Source organism: Saccopteryx bilineata, chromosome 3 (genome assembly GCF_036850765.1).
Source record: "Saccopteryx bilineata isolate mSacBil1 chromosome 3, mSacBil1_pri_phased_curated, whole genome shotgun sequence".
Classification (NCBI taxonomy): domain Eukaryota; kingdom Metazoa; phylum Chordata; class Mammalia; order Chiroptera; family Emballonuridae; genus Saccopteryx; species Saccopteryx bilineata.
The window spans coordinates 110,290,353-110,303,927 of NC_089492.1; the positions used below are offsets into that span (position 1 = coordinate 110,290,353).

Consider the following 13,575-nt stretch of genomic DNA (forward strand, 5'->3'; position numbering starts at 1 on the left):
TGTTTATTGGGGAGTCTTTCCTGGAAACCCGTCACAGGGCCCTGAACTTCTCCTCATGAAGTAGACATCAAATTTCCAATAGTGAATCCTTTTCTGCTTAAATTAATATTTTCTGATTCTTAAAACCAAGCTCTGATTGATAAAAGGAACATTCTAAAACTCTGTAATTTTTTTTTCTCGATTTCAATCTTGTTTTAAAGAAGTTTTTGAAATGTTTAATCAGACAGGTGAGAAATTTATTCTAATAAATAATTAACCTTTGGAGTTATTCTTAGTTACAACATTTACACATGCTACAAAGTGTGGTCAAACAAATTATTTCATCCACGAAGGAAAATAACTGTCTCTCAGCTTCAACACATCATTATCTATTGAACAACAATGATCACTGTTATTCTCTGATATTTTTTAAATGATTGGACAGAAAAGTCATAGTATTGCAATCTGATAGCCAGAAATGTCAGAATTTTTAATATTTTTATTTTCCAAACATTATTTTAAAAGAACATTAAAAGCATCAGAAATACAAATCTGGCCTAATTGTTAACATCAAAACAATTACAAAATGCTTGAAATACACACATAGTTTGCATCACAGTAAAGCATCAAGAGAACTAATGAAAACACCCTGATAATTAGTCACATTCAACTGAATTCTCATTACTTTTAGTCCTCATTTTAGCCCTTATGAAGAGAGAAGTTATATATGTCTGTTTATATCTATATTAAATATAGATACAGATATGGAAGAGGACTAAGAATCTAGCCCACTCTGTATTTAATGCAAATTAAGTCAGTAATTTATTGATGAGCATAAAGAGACTGAATGCCTCATATGCACATGCTCAGTTTTCCTTATACTATAATTTGTACTACCCAAAGGTCACACAGAAAATCTGTCATTTTTTTTTTGAAGCCTATTATCTTTAATTGTACTAGAAGTTACATTTTAAAAAATCTTCTATTGAATCACATTTTGGCCAAAAAGGAGATACATATCTTCAAAAGTCTGAAATATCTTCTTAATTAATATCATTAATTATAAAGCTGTTTGGCTTATTGGAATAAATACCAGGTTCTGATTTTAGACAAAAGTCTAATTCCTAAATTGTCACAATTCTTCAAATTATCCTGGGAGAGGATATTAGACAGCTTAATTCTCTGTTAAAAAAGAGATAATATACTAACCTATCTCATGAGAGTATCAATAAATGAACAGTGTTATATTAAAAATATAAAAGCACAATTGAAACAGGTCATAGTAACTTTCAAAAATAGCATTCAATTATAAAAGAAAATGAGGGAATATTTTCTCTTCTATTATAAAATTGAATAGTAAAAGTAAAGAAAGAAATGGAGAAACGGGAAGAGTCCTAAAAGGTGAATAAAAAAAAAGAAATGAATCCCATACCTCATATTTCAGTCTCAGAAACAGAAATGACTGGCGGACACTGAAAGGTAAGAGTTGTTAGAAGACGCTGAGCAGAGTTCTAGCTGAGAGGCTGCTGTGTCTTCCCCATGCCTCTCATGATCTCTGTGCTTGGGAACAAGCCTGGGAGAGCATGTTATAAATGGAGCATCTTTCATCCACAGGAACAAGTGCCTTTCAATCAGCAATAATTGTTCTTAAATATAATATATAAAGATAGATTTTGAATCTTGATTCTCATCTTGTGTCTAGAAGTTATACTTCCAAAACTATAACAAATTCAAATGCTAACTTGAATTATAGAATAAAACTAGACAATGAAGGTCCTGGCCGGTTGGCTCAGCAGTAGAACGTCAGCCTGGCATGTGGATGTCCCATGTTCGTTTCCCAGTCAGGGCATATAGGAGAAGCACCTATCTGCTTCTCCACCCCTTCCCCTCTCCTCTTTCTCTCTCTCTCTTCCCCTCCTGCAGCCATGGCTCAACTGGAGCAAGCTGGCCCTGGGCACTGAGGATAGCTCCATGATCTCCGCCTCAGGTGCTAAGAAGAGCTCAGTTGCTGAGCAATGAAGCAATGCCCCAGATAGACAGAGCATGGGCCCCTAATGGGCTTTCCGGGTGGATCCCAGTTGGGGCATATGTGGGAGTCTACCGCTCTGCCTCCCCTCCTCTCACTAAATTAAAAAAAAAAGAAAAATTATATAATGAAAATATTTTTACATAAAAATATGAGTTTACAGTTGTAATGCTAGGAATCACAGAGTATAGAATAAAATTAGTTTTAGGTATATAAATAGTTAACCTATTTTTTCCTTACTGCCTATCTCCAGTTTAAGATTAATGGGAGAGAAATAACATAATTAGTTTACAAATAGACCTTAAGAATTTTTCTATCACAATAACATATAAAGACAATATTTCTAAATAGTACATGGATACTCCTTGTCAGATTGTTAATATTCTCACACAGAAGGAAAGCATAAATCAAACATTCCTATTCTCATCCTTATACCTCCTCCTTAAGCAATAACAAAGGCTGTCTAACACGTAATAGTCTAGACTGCTTCCCATATAACAACACCCTGACTGAGATGAACACACTTAGCACTGACTCTCCCAGAACAGCATACCTCTGCCATAGATGCAGTCCTCTTCACTGAGACTCTTGGGTAAACCCATTCGGAAATAGAATAATTCACTTTTACCAAGGAAAAACATCATTCTCTTGAAAAGAACTATAGAGCTATTCTATTGATACAAAATAATGTCTATAATAAGAAATGGTAATAATCATAAATAATCATAATACTATTCTCCTGGTTGACTGTCTCATGTAAGTACCTAATACTTGTGTGTTTTTTTGGTAAAAATAGTTGTAGATAATATAGTTCTGATGTCCTGCTTTAACAATATATTATTTATTCAAATAACTCTGCTACCAAAAAAAAGCGTATCCTTCCCCATTCCAACACTTCAAAGAATCAAAATTTATAATTCAATTAATAAAAATAACACCTCAGTAAAGATCACATCTTCACATTCTTTAAAATATCCAGTTCAGACACTTCAAGGACCCACAACCCTGAGTCAAACGATCACCATCAGTTCATTCTCTCCTTTCATATAGTAGTAGCATGATCATTCTGGGGCATCTATTTAAAAGTTTAGTACAAAAGACTGGAGCACAGGTCAGGGTAAAACTCTAAATAATAAACTGTTACAGTAAATCTTAAAATGTCAAGAAACCACAAAGCAAACCAATAGATGCTAATACTTCAGACAAAAGAAAATGATAACTGCCAACTCTATAGTTGAATCTTTTTAGTTTTGATCTACTACTGTTCTCACAAAAGTGAGAAAAAACACACAATTAGTATCAGAAACAAAAACAGTTTACACAAGATTCTCCAGCCTCCGTGACTCAAACAGAGGGGATTGGAATCTGCTTGGCTGAAGTGCTGTCATAGTCTTGCATTAGGTCATTGGTGGTGTGATAATGCATGGCAATGTATGAATTGGCAAATCCGAAAGAGTTTACTGGCTGTAAGTTACACAGGATATTCTCTTCCTGGGATGGGCTGCTATTGTAGATGCTGTAGTACGGTTCAATCCGAGTGTTGATGGGCGTCGAGCTGCTCTGACCATAGTGCTGATGTCCAGCGGAGATCTTGGGACTGACCACACTTTCCTTTGAATGACTTGGGCCACAAGCCTGGTCCACAAATTTCTTCTGGGGTTTTGGAGACAACATGTAGGCAGAATTTGTTTCATGATGGGAGGATTTGTTTCTGTTGACTTCGAGGTTCCCTTTGCCCATGGCTCGAAGTCGAGTCTTCTGTTTGCAGCAGAAAAAACCCAGGCCTACGTACTGGAGGCACCAGAGCACTTTCCTTCTCAGCCCTGCACTGTTCCGAGAGTATATGAAAGGGTTTAATCCCGACTTGAAAAATATAAGGGTGAATCCAAACAGTTCAAATTGGTAAAGGATGAAGCTCCCGCTTTGGGACAGAACCACCTGCACCAAGGAAATCCCCAGCGGAAGACAGCATACCAGGACCGACAGCACGATGACCACACAGGTGACCACTGCTTTGGAATCCTTAGCCGTGGAGAGATTGATAGCCGACACCAGCTGGAGCCGGCTGGCTGCAGGGGTTGGCAGCTGGTTGGGACTCTTGGTGTACCCATGGGACTGAACGTGCTGCAGTTTGTTATAATTCTGGTTCCTGTACAGAGCTGGCATGGTGCACTGGATGGGATCTCCAGCTCCCTTCATAGGCTCCCCCATGAAAGGCTGTGGTCTGGAAGCATCAACTGTGATCACAGGGGGGCATTTTCTGACTTGAGCATTTTTCCGCAGGGTCTGAGCAATCATGATGTAAGAGACAGAGACCACAGCAACACAGAAGGTGAAGTCGAACACATAGAGAGACAGAATGGCTTTCCCTTCTCCGGCAATTAGACTGGACATGGGAAGGCAGAGGTGGGACGTGCTGGTTTTCAGGGCAGCCAAGGTGGCCAGGGTGAAGCTGGTGGTCCAGAGGAGCAGAGTGAGGAGCAAGGTGCAGGGAAAAGAGGCCGCGCGGTTAGGCTGCTTCCCGAGCACCATGCGGAGCCGGTGCAGAGCGATCACCGCCACTGTCTTCAGGGACATGATGATGAAGCCAGCACTGGTGAGATGGAAGGTAAAGCAGAACGCATCTGGCACACTACTGACTGAGCTGAAGAACAACACAAAGGTGAACATGGGGGCTGTCACTCCACAAATGAACAGGTCACAGAAGGACAGGTTCAAGATCATGAAATCAAAGTTGGTTCTGAATTTCCGGAAGGCTGGATCAAAGAAGGACAAGAAGACAATGAAGTTCCCATAAGAGCCCAGGCAGAAGATGACTGCGAGTAGAAAAGTACAGGTTGCCAAAGTGGCCGTGTGGATGACATCCTGCAGGTCCTCCTGGACAGTGGTGCTGTTGCCTCCGGGGGAGTGAGGCGCATGGGGCCAGGTGGTGTTGGGAGCCTCCTGGAGGTGGTCTGTTGAGTTCATCTTCAGAGAGAAGGGTGTCCGCCTTCTGTGGGAAGGGAGTCAGGGCCTCCACTCACAGACGAGCGACATGGGACAAAAGAGACCCAAGGCAGAAAATTCTGCACACAAAAATGCATACCCTGAAACAGAAAGGAGTTAATGTAGCAAGTGGGGTGGGGTGATCTCACGGTCTTTGACATAAAGCACCCAAATTTGTCAGCTCTGACCCAGTGCACAGAAAGCCCAACACGGAAAAAACACAAACACCTCCAAATACATTTATCCAGCTAATCTGAGGTTTTATGACGAAGTGGTTTTCAAACTACTTTTTTTTTTCTTTTTCTTTTTTCTGAAGCTGGAAACAGGGAGAGACAGTCAGACAGACTCCCGCATGCGCCCCACCGGGATCCACCCGGTACGCCCACCAGGGGCTACGCTCTGCCCACCAGGGGGCGATGCTCTGCCCATCCTGGGCGTCGCCATGTTGCGACCAGAGCCACTCTAGCGCCTGAGGCAGAGGCCACAGAGCCATCCCCAGCGCCCAGGCCATCTTTGCTCCAATGGAGCCTTGGCTGCGGGAGGGGAAGAGAGAGACAGAGAGGAAAGCGCGGCAGAGGGGTGGAGAAGCAAATGGGCGCTTCTCCTGTGTGCCCTGGCCAGGAATCGAACCCGGTCCTCCGCACGCTAGGCCGACGCTCTACCGCTGAGCCAACCGGCCAGGGCTCAAACTACTTTTAAGCGTTAACTTCGAAAGTGGGTTAAAAAAAGTAGAACCCTGGGCTTCACCCATTGAGGTTCTAATTGAATGTTACTTTTATTTATTTTAAAAATATTTTTTTTTTTTATGGAAGAAAGTTTATTTACAAAGTTACAGAGGCAGAAGAAGGGCCCTTAGAGCTTAGGAGAGAGAAAGGCCAACCCAGGGCAGCTGGGTGAGGAGAGGGGAGGGGAAGGCACGGGGATGCTCCCAGGAGGGAGAGCACGGCTAGATGTTACTTTTAGAAAGACTCTGGTGCCAGACACTGGACACACAAAACCATAACCTCTCTGCCAAAGAGATCGCAATCTAGCTGGAGATCAACCTAACTATGTAATTACAGCCTAATGTGTAAGTCAAATGAGAGCAGAGTGCTATGAAGTAGGAGAACCTGATCCAAGCCAGGATGGAGGATGAGAGGCTGAAGGGAGTCCTGGTGGGGGGACCTAGCTGGGTGAAAGGTGAGGGGCAGGGAGCCGGGGACAGACTGTGTGTGGGGGGTAGGTCTTTGCAGCAGGATGGGGGCGAAAACAGCATGTGCTTAAAACACAAGCAGAAGGTATGGCTGAAGTATACTGTGGCCTTTTATGTAACTGCCACAAATCACTAACAAATCCTGTTTCTTTCCCTAGGAAGAATCCTTTATTTGACATCATTACAATTTCTTCTCCCTGCTTGTGATTTCTTTGAAAACCTCCATACCCTCCTTTGGAAAAACTGTGTAAGACTAAATTTGAGGGGGAAATGAAAGCAATGAAAGGAGCCTGACCAGGCGGTGGCACAGTGGATGGAGCATCAGACTGGGATGCGGAAGGACCCAGGTTCGAGACCCCGAGGTCGCCAGCTTGAGCGCGGGCTCATCTGGCTTGAGCAAAAAGCTCGCCAGCTTGTGTTCAGAGTCGCTGGCTCGAGCAACAGGTTACTTACTCGGTCTGCTGTAGCCCCCCAGTTAAGGCACATATGAGAGAGCAGTCAATGAACAACTAAGGTCTCACAACGAGAAACTGATGATTGATGCTTCTCATCTCTCTCCGTTCCTGTCTGTCTGTCCCTATTTATCCCTCTCTGACTCTTTCTCTGTTCCTGTAAAAATAAATTAATTTAAAAAAATTTAAAAAAAAGAAAGTAATGAAGGGTATCGGAATTATATTTGAAATTTACAAGGTGCAAAGCACCACTTTGTAATCTTTAAACTGCTATTATATAAATGTCAGTTACCGTTATTCCAACACGAATATCTTCATGGTGACGCAGGAGGCACGCACCCACTCATGCATTCATTCACTCATTTTACATCTATCACGTGCATACCACACTCCAGCTTTACGCTAGGTGCTGTGGGTACAAAGTGGAGTAAACCACAGTCTCTAAGAGAACTTGTTCCCCTCCCCTGCTCCCTTCCGCGGCCTTCGGGCTCTCCAGCCTGAGATCTCCTCGGCAGCTCGGGGTCCTGGGAGTGGGGAGTCCTGGGGCAACCTCCCCCCACCCCCACCGTCTCTCCAGGACGCGGAGCTGGGAAGAGCGCAGGAAAGGAACTGACTGCAGATGGCATCCGGACGAGTTGCCTTCTTTGTGTCGCGCTCGGGGCTCTTAGGTTTTCCCCAAGATTCTCCAGTTCACTGAGGACAGATATCTAAGAAATGGTAAGTTCACTCTCACTTTTGGTTAAAAAGAAAAAAAGAAAACTGCTCTTTTATCCTCTCAGCGTTCCTGCTTTCACCAAATAAAGCATCCGACGAGCTAAGACTGAAGCCGGGGCGCCCGAGATGCGCAGGGAGAGGTTCCCCGCGGGCCTCTGCACCTGCACCCGCATCCGCACCTGCACCCGCACCGCAATTCCGGGATCTGTCAGTCTCATCCTGAACTCTGGAATCCGAAATACCCCCGGATAGGTCAGCCCTCCGCAGCCCTTTCCCGCTGGCCCTCTGCCTTTACCAAACGAAATAAAAGTCTGCTTTCAAATTAAAGAAAAAAATAACAGAAAAACTTGTTTTTCTTTTTGCTCCTTTATTTTCTTAATCTGTTCTCCCCTATTTTTGCAATGAGATTTAAAGTGCACTCACACAAATCTGTTATCCCAAATCCCCGAGTGGCTTGGTGCTCATTCTGCTCCCAAGATGCTTCCCAGTAGCACAGCTTAAGTTGTTCTTTGGAGACTGATGCAATGCTCTTGACAACCGAAAGGTATTTGCTTTAATTCAGCATTTCAGTAATAACCAATAGCCCTGGGAAGGTCCAGAGGCAAGGTTCAGAATATTTAACCACCAGCTCAAGCCAAGTGCCTGAGGCCTCCAGCTGTACCAGAGGTTAACCCTGTAGGTGCTGGATCATGGGGGTACAGAGGAAGGGGATATAGGCCAGTTAAAGATTACTGGGGGCTCTAAGAAACAGTTACAGACCACCCAATGTACAGAAGCCTCTCATCATCCAATATCAGGTCTGACTGTGCCCCTGAGTAGCAGACAAATTTCAATCCTGGGGAGATTTCTATAACTAAGTAGTGCCCTTCATGAAGAAAGTAGATAACCTCTTCTACATTCTCAGTGGTGAGTTGGTGCAGATCCGAACAGTACAATGAATTTCTCTACTTTTCTTGTACTTTTCTCATAAAAGTTCAGTGAGAGAGAAGAATATAAATCCTGACCTTTTGTTTCTCAAAGATTAGAACTTTAAAAAAAATGGATAGCTTATTGTTTTCACTTAAAATTGTATTGTTTCTGAACACCTTTGATATATATGTAGTGAAAAAGACAGCCTTTTACTGTTTTTGAAATTGTTCACTGGAGGATTGGGGTTAACTAATGAAAAGAGACACAGAAGTGAAAACCCAGTTTGAGGAGGCAGGAAGAGCAGAGAGGTGATACTGATGTTTATAGCAAACTCAACTTCCTTCTCCACCCCGCACCCCACCCTGAGGGTTTGCTCTTTGGAAGTAGGGAAATTAACAGCGGTGAAGAGAGAGGCAGGAAATTGGTTGAGGAAAATTAGAAGAATGAAGAATCTGGAATTAAGATGCTAAGAGAAGCCTGACCTGTGGTGGCGCAGTGGGATAAAGCATAGATTTGGAACACTGAGGTTGACGGTTTGAAACCCCAGGCTTACCTGGTCAAGGCACATATGGGAATTGATGCTTCCTGCTCCTCCCCCTTCTCTCTCTCTCTCCCTCATTCCCTCTCTCTCCTCTCTGAAAATTGAATAAAGTCTTTAAAAAAAACAAAAACAAACAAACAAAAAAGATGCTAAGAGAAATATTGACTAAATGGGTAATACTGAAGAAGTAGGGTGATGGAGGTTATGAAGACTCCAGGCTAGGAGATATTTGGAAATGGAGTTGTCAAAGGGCAAATGAGATGAGAAGGAAAAGTATCTGGAGCAGCCCTAGCCAGATAGCTCGGTTGGTTAGTGTCGGCCAGAAACACAGAGGTTTCTGGTTTAATCTCTGGTCAGGGCACATGCAGGAACAGACTGATGTTCCTGTCTCTCTCTCTCTCTCTCTCTCCCCCTCTCTGGCTAAAATCAATAAATAAAGATAAATTAAAATAATAATAATAATAATAATAATAATAAAGATTTGGGGCCCTGGCTGGTTGGCTCAGTGGTAGATCATCAGCCTGGCATGTGGATGTCCCAAGTTCAATTCCCAGTCAGGACATACAGAAGTGCCCATCTGCTTCTCTACTCCTTCCCCTCTCCCTTCTCTCTCTCTCTTCTCCTCCTTCAGCCATGGCTCCATTGGAGTGAGTTGGCCCCAGGTGCTGAGGATGGCTCTATGGCCCCTACCTTAGGTGCTAAGAAGAGTTTGGTTGTCCAGCAACGAGGCATCGCCCCAGAGCTGCAGAACATGGTCCCCTAGTGGGTTTGCTGGGTGGATCCCAGTTGGGGTGCATGCAGGAGTCTGTCTCTATGCCTCCCTTCATTGTTGAACTGAAAAAAGAGATTTGGAAGCTAATGAGGGGCAAATTTTACTTTCTGAACAGTTATATTTTTTTTCAAAAAATTATATTCTTTCAATAGATGAAAAAATAATGGATAATTCCAGGCCAGGAATATAATTATGTTATAATTATAATATTAGCATGTTAACTTCACTGAGTGCTTATGATGTGCCATCCACTGTTCTCACTGCTCCATGCTATTAACTTACTGAATCCTCACAACAATGCTGAGATAGTTGATATAACTTATCACCACTTTACAGATGAGGAAACTAAGTCAGAGAGAGAACACCTAACTTAAAGTGATAGAGCATGAATCTGAACCAAAGCAGTCACTCTCTAAAGCCCACACCCTTCACCACCATGCTAAACAGAACAGCAAAGAGATCAAGGGAAGAATCCCCAGATCAGAAAATTATTACAGCAGCTATAATCCTTTTTTCTTTTTGAGAGAGAGAGGAAGGAAAAGAGATGAGAAGCATAAATTCATACTTGCATCACTTTAGTTGGTACTGATTGCTTTTCATATGTGCCTTGGCCTAGGGGCTCAAGCCAGTGACTTTGGGCTTCAAACTAAAAGACATTTGGGCTCAAGCTAGTGACTATGGGATCATGTTGATGATCCCACGCTCAAATCTGTGACCTCACGCTCAAGCTGGTGAGCCTGTGGCTCAAGCTAGTGACCTTAGGGTTTCAAACATGGGACCTCAGGCCGATGACACTTTATTAACTGTGCCAACACTGGTCAGACACAGCAGCTGTAATTTATTGGGTGGCTATTATATGCCAGGAACTTACACTAGATCCTTCACATAAGTTATTAAACTTTATTTCATTCTCGATATAGTCCTATCAAAGAGGTACTGCAATATCTTTCCAACTTAAAGTTCTTGGAACCCAAAATTTGAACACACACAAGTTTACACATACTTTTGTGTACCTTTTATTGTTAAGGTTGATAATTATGGTCTGGTATAAAGTAATTATAAATTACTCCTTTTGGGGTAATTTGAAAAAAAGGAATCAAGCTGGGAAGAGAAACCAGGAGGAAAAGCTGAAGACAGAACAGAAGTAAAGGCTTTGGCAGAGAAATTTTAGAAGAAATGAAGGAAATGAAGGGAAAGTAAATCCAGGTCTTAAGTACTAACTTTGGGACTATAAAAAGGAGGAAACAGATCACAAATTGGAACGGAGTTATGAAGGCAGAACTATAAAACTCAGTGATTTGAGGAGGAGATAATAGTTATTTGTTATACTTACATATTAAATAGGCCCTAGCCGGTTGGCTCAGTGGTAGAGCATTGGCGTGGCATGTGGAAGTCCTGGGTTCGATATCCAGCCAGGGCACACAGGAGCACCTATCTACTTCTCCACCCTTCCCCCTCTCCTTTCTCTCTTTCTCTTTCTTCTCCTCCTGCAGCCAAGACTCCACTGGAGTAAAGCTGGCCCGGGTGCTGAGGATGGCTCTGTGGCCTCTGCCTCAGGCGCTAGAATGACTCTAGATGCAATGGAGCAACGGCCCAGATGGGCAGAGCATCACCTCCTAGTGAGCTTCCCAGGTGGATCTCGGTCGGGCGCATGAGGAAGTCTGTCTCTCTGCTTCCCTGTTTCTCATTTTAGGGGGGGGAAATAAAAATAAAAAAATATATAAAAGTTGTCAGTGTTCTTTTTCTTTTTTATTTTATTTATTGATTTTTGAGAGAGAATAGAGAAAGCAGAGAAAGAAAGGGGGAGGAGGAGCAGGAAGCATCAACTGGTAATAGTTGCTTCTCCTATGTGCCTTGATGGGGTAAGCCTGGGAGGTTATGTGCCTTGATATGGCAAGCCTGGGGTTTTGAACCAGTGACCTCAGCATTTCAGGTCCATGCTTTATTCACTGCACCATCACATGTCAGGAATGCCAACGTTCTTTTTTTTTTTTTTAAGTGAGAGGCGAGGAGGCAGGGAGGCAGAGAAACAGACTCCAGCATGTGCACCAACCCAGATCCACTGGCAAGCCCCATACAAGGTGATGCTCTGCAATCTGGGGCCACTGCTCATCGCTCAGCCACTGAGCCATTTCAGCACCTGAGGTGAGGCCATGGAGCCATCCTCAGTGCCCAGAGCAAAATTGCTCAAACCACTGGAGCCATGGCTGCGGGAGGAGAGAGAGAGAAGGAAGAGAGGTGGAGAAGCAGATAGTAGCTTCTCTGTGTGCCCTGATCAAGAATCAAAACCAGGACTTCCAGATGACATTCTACCACTGAGCCAACACGCCAGGGCTGCCAATGTTCTTTTTCAATGCACAATGTAAGTACACAAGCTACTCTTTATTTATCGCTGGGGCCATAAATAAGTCCTGAAGGATGATGTGATTAAAGTCATAAAACCAGAAAAAATTTAAGTTGAAACACCTGTCTTAAGCAGACAATATGAGCTACAATAACATGGAATGAATTCATATCATATGTATCTTGTGACAGGAGGGATCCTAAAGTAACTGGTAAGCAAGCAACAGTAAATGAAGAGTCTCTGACACTTAGTGTGCTGTCTTAACATTTTAGTACATATTAAAACATTTTATATGAGCTTTCCCAAGTCACCTCATGACCTACTCTTCCCAACTCAATCCCCTCCCTCACAATGCCTTATGTTTCTTGGGGACCGCCATCTTCAGAGTCTTACCTTCACAGAGAGCAAACTTTTGTATTATTATCACTCCCACTGTATTTTCATTGATCTCGAAAACCTCAGGAAAGTTAGATGACTTGCCCAAGATCACTAAGATTCAAGACAGATTTATCTGATTTCAGAACCCACAGCTCTTTGTCCCCAGTTGAACAACCTCTTGCAGCCGGGAGCCACGAATGGGGTCGGGGAAGGTCAGGGGTTGAAGGGGACAGGGAGGCTGTGGAGCACCCCTATTCGGGATATGGAATGGGGTCGGGGGAGGAGGGGTCGACCCCTGCCAGGGGCTGGGGATGGGCAGGAGCTCCCGGGGTGGGGAAGTTTATGGTGAGGAGGGCCTAGGCCCGGCCAGGGAGCGTGTAAGAGTCGGGGGAGCGTTCATGGGTGAGGAGGGCTCGGCCAGGCCTTGGGCAGTGGGGGAGGGGTCCCACGGCCCGCAGAACCCAAGAGCAGGGGCTAGATGGCTGCCCGCGGGCTGCGCCAGGAGCGCAGGTGCGCGGCGGCCGGGCCTGGATCCACGCAGCGCGCTCTTCGCTGACCCTCCTGCGGCCCCGAGCCCGACCCTCCCTGTCCACGCGGAGTCGCCTCCTCCAGGGGCCCGAGACCTCTCACCTGCCCGGTGGCCGCAGCGCTGCCCATCCTCCTCCATCTCGCAGCCCTGACCCCAGCTCCGCGCGCCGCCGGGGATGATGCAGGGCTGGAGGTATCGTCGCCATTGCCAGCGCCGCCGCCTCCGCGCGTCCCGGGAGCCGCGGCGAGCCGGGGGCGCAGAGGCGCAGTCACGGAGCCGCGGAGGGCGCCGTCCCCCCGCCGGACACCGCCGCCTGGCGCCCCGCCTGCCCTGACCCTCTCCGCCCCTGGCCTCCTGGCGCTCCGGGGTCGGCCGCTGCCGGTCCGGCGCGCTGTTCGCGAGGCCGCGCTCCCTGCTGTCGGCGACGGCTGACAGGAAGAGGGGCAGGAAGACTGGGTAGAAAGGAGGGCACCGACGGCACAGCGGCCCACGGGGTCGGGGCCCCAGAGGGAATGCAGCCGGGATGGGGGCCTCCTTGGGCTCCTCGTCGTCCACCGCCGCCCGCGCTCCCTACGCTTCCAGGCTCGCCACGCTCCTCTCCGGGCTGCGGCTGATACGTTCGCTCCTAAATTGGCAACGTCGTCCAATTTCGTACTTGGAGACAGAATTCGTAAATCAAGTCATTATAACAATTTAATCATAGCAACTTTATAAAAAGAATTACATTTTCCTCCTCTCAGCTCTCTGAAAGTAT

General features: G+C 45.1%; 1 protein-coding gene across 1 annotated transcript; it reads right to left on the reverse strand.

Annotated features, from left to right (window-relative positions):
- Positions 1 to 2,327: 2,327 nt before the first annotated feature.
- Positions 2,328 to 13,010, reverse strand: GPR75 (G protein-coupled receptor 75). Its single transcript, XM_066267122.1, has 2 exons — positions 12,923 to 13,010; positions 2,328 to 5,091 (listed from the first exon to the last, which is right to left on the reverse strand). The coding sequence occupies exon 2, from the start codon at positions 4,970 to 4,972 to the stop codon at positions 3,350 to 3,352; it is 1,623 nt and encodes a 540-aa protein (XP_066123219.1). The 5' UTR covers positions 4,973 to 5,091; positions 12,923 to 13,010; the 3' UTR covers positions 2,328 to 3,349.
- Between the last annotated feature and the right edge of the window lie 565 nt (positions 13,011 to 13,575).

What these genes read in the sequence shown, in the direction of transcription:
- GPR75 (XM_066267122.1), bottom strand. Translation starts at nt 4,972, where the DNA reads ATGAACTCAACAGACCACCTCCAGGAGGCTCCCAACACCACCTGGCCC.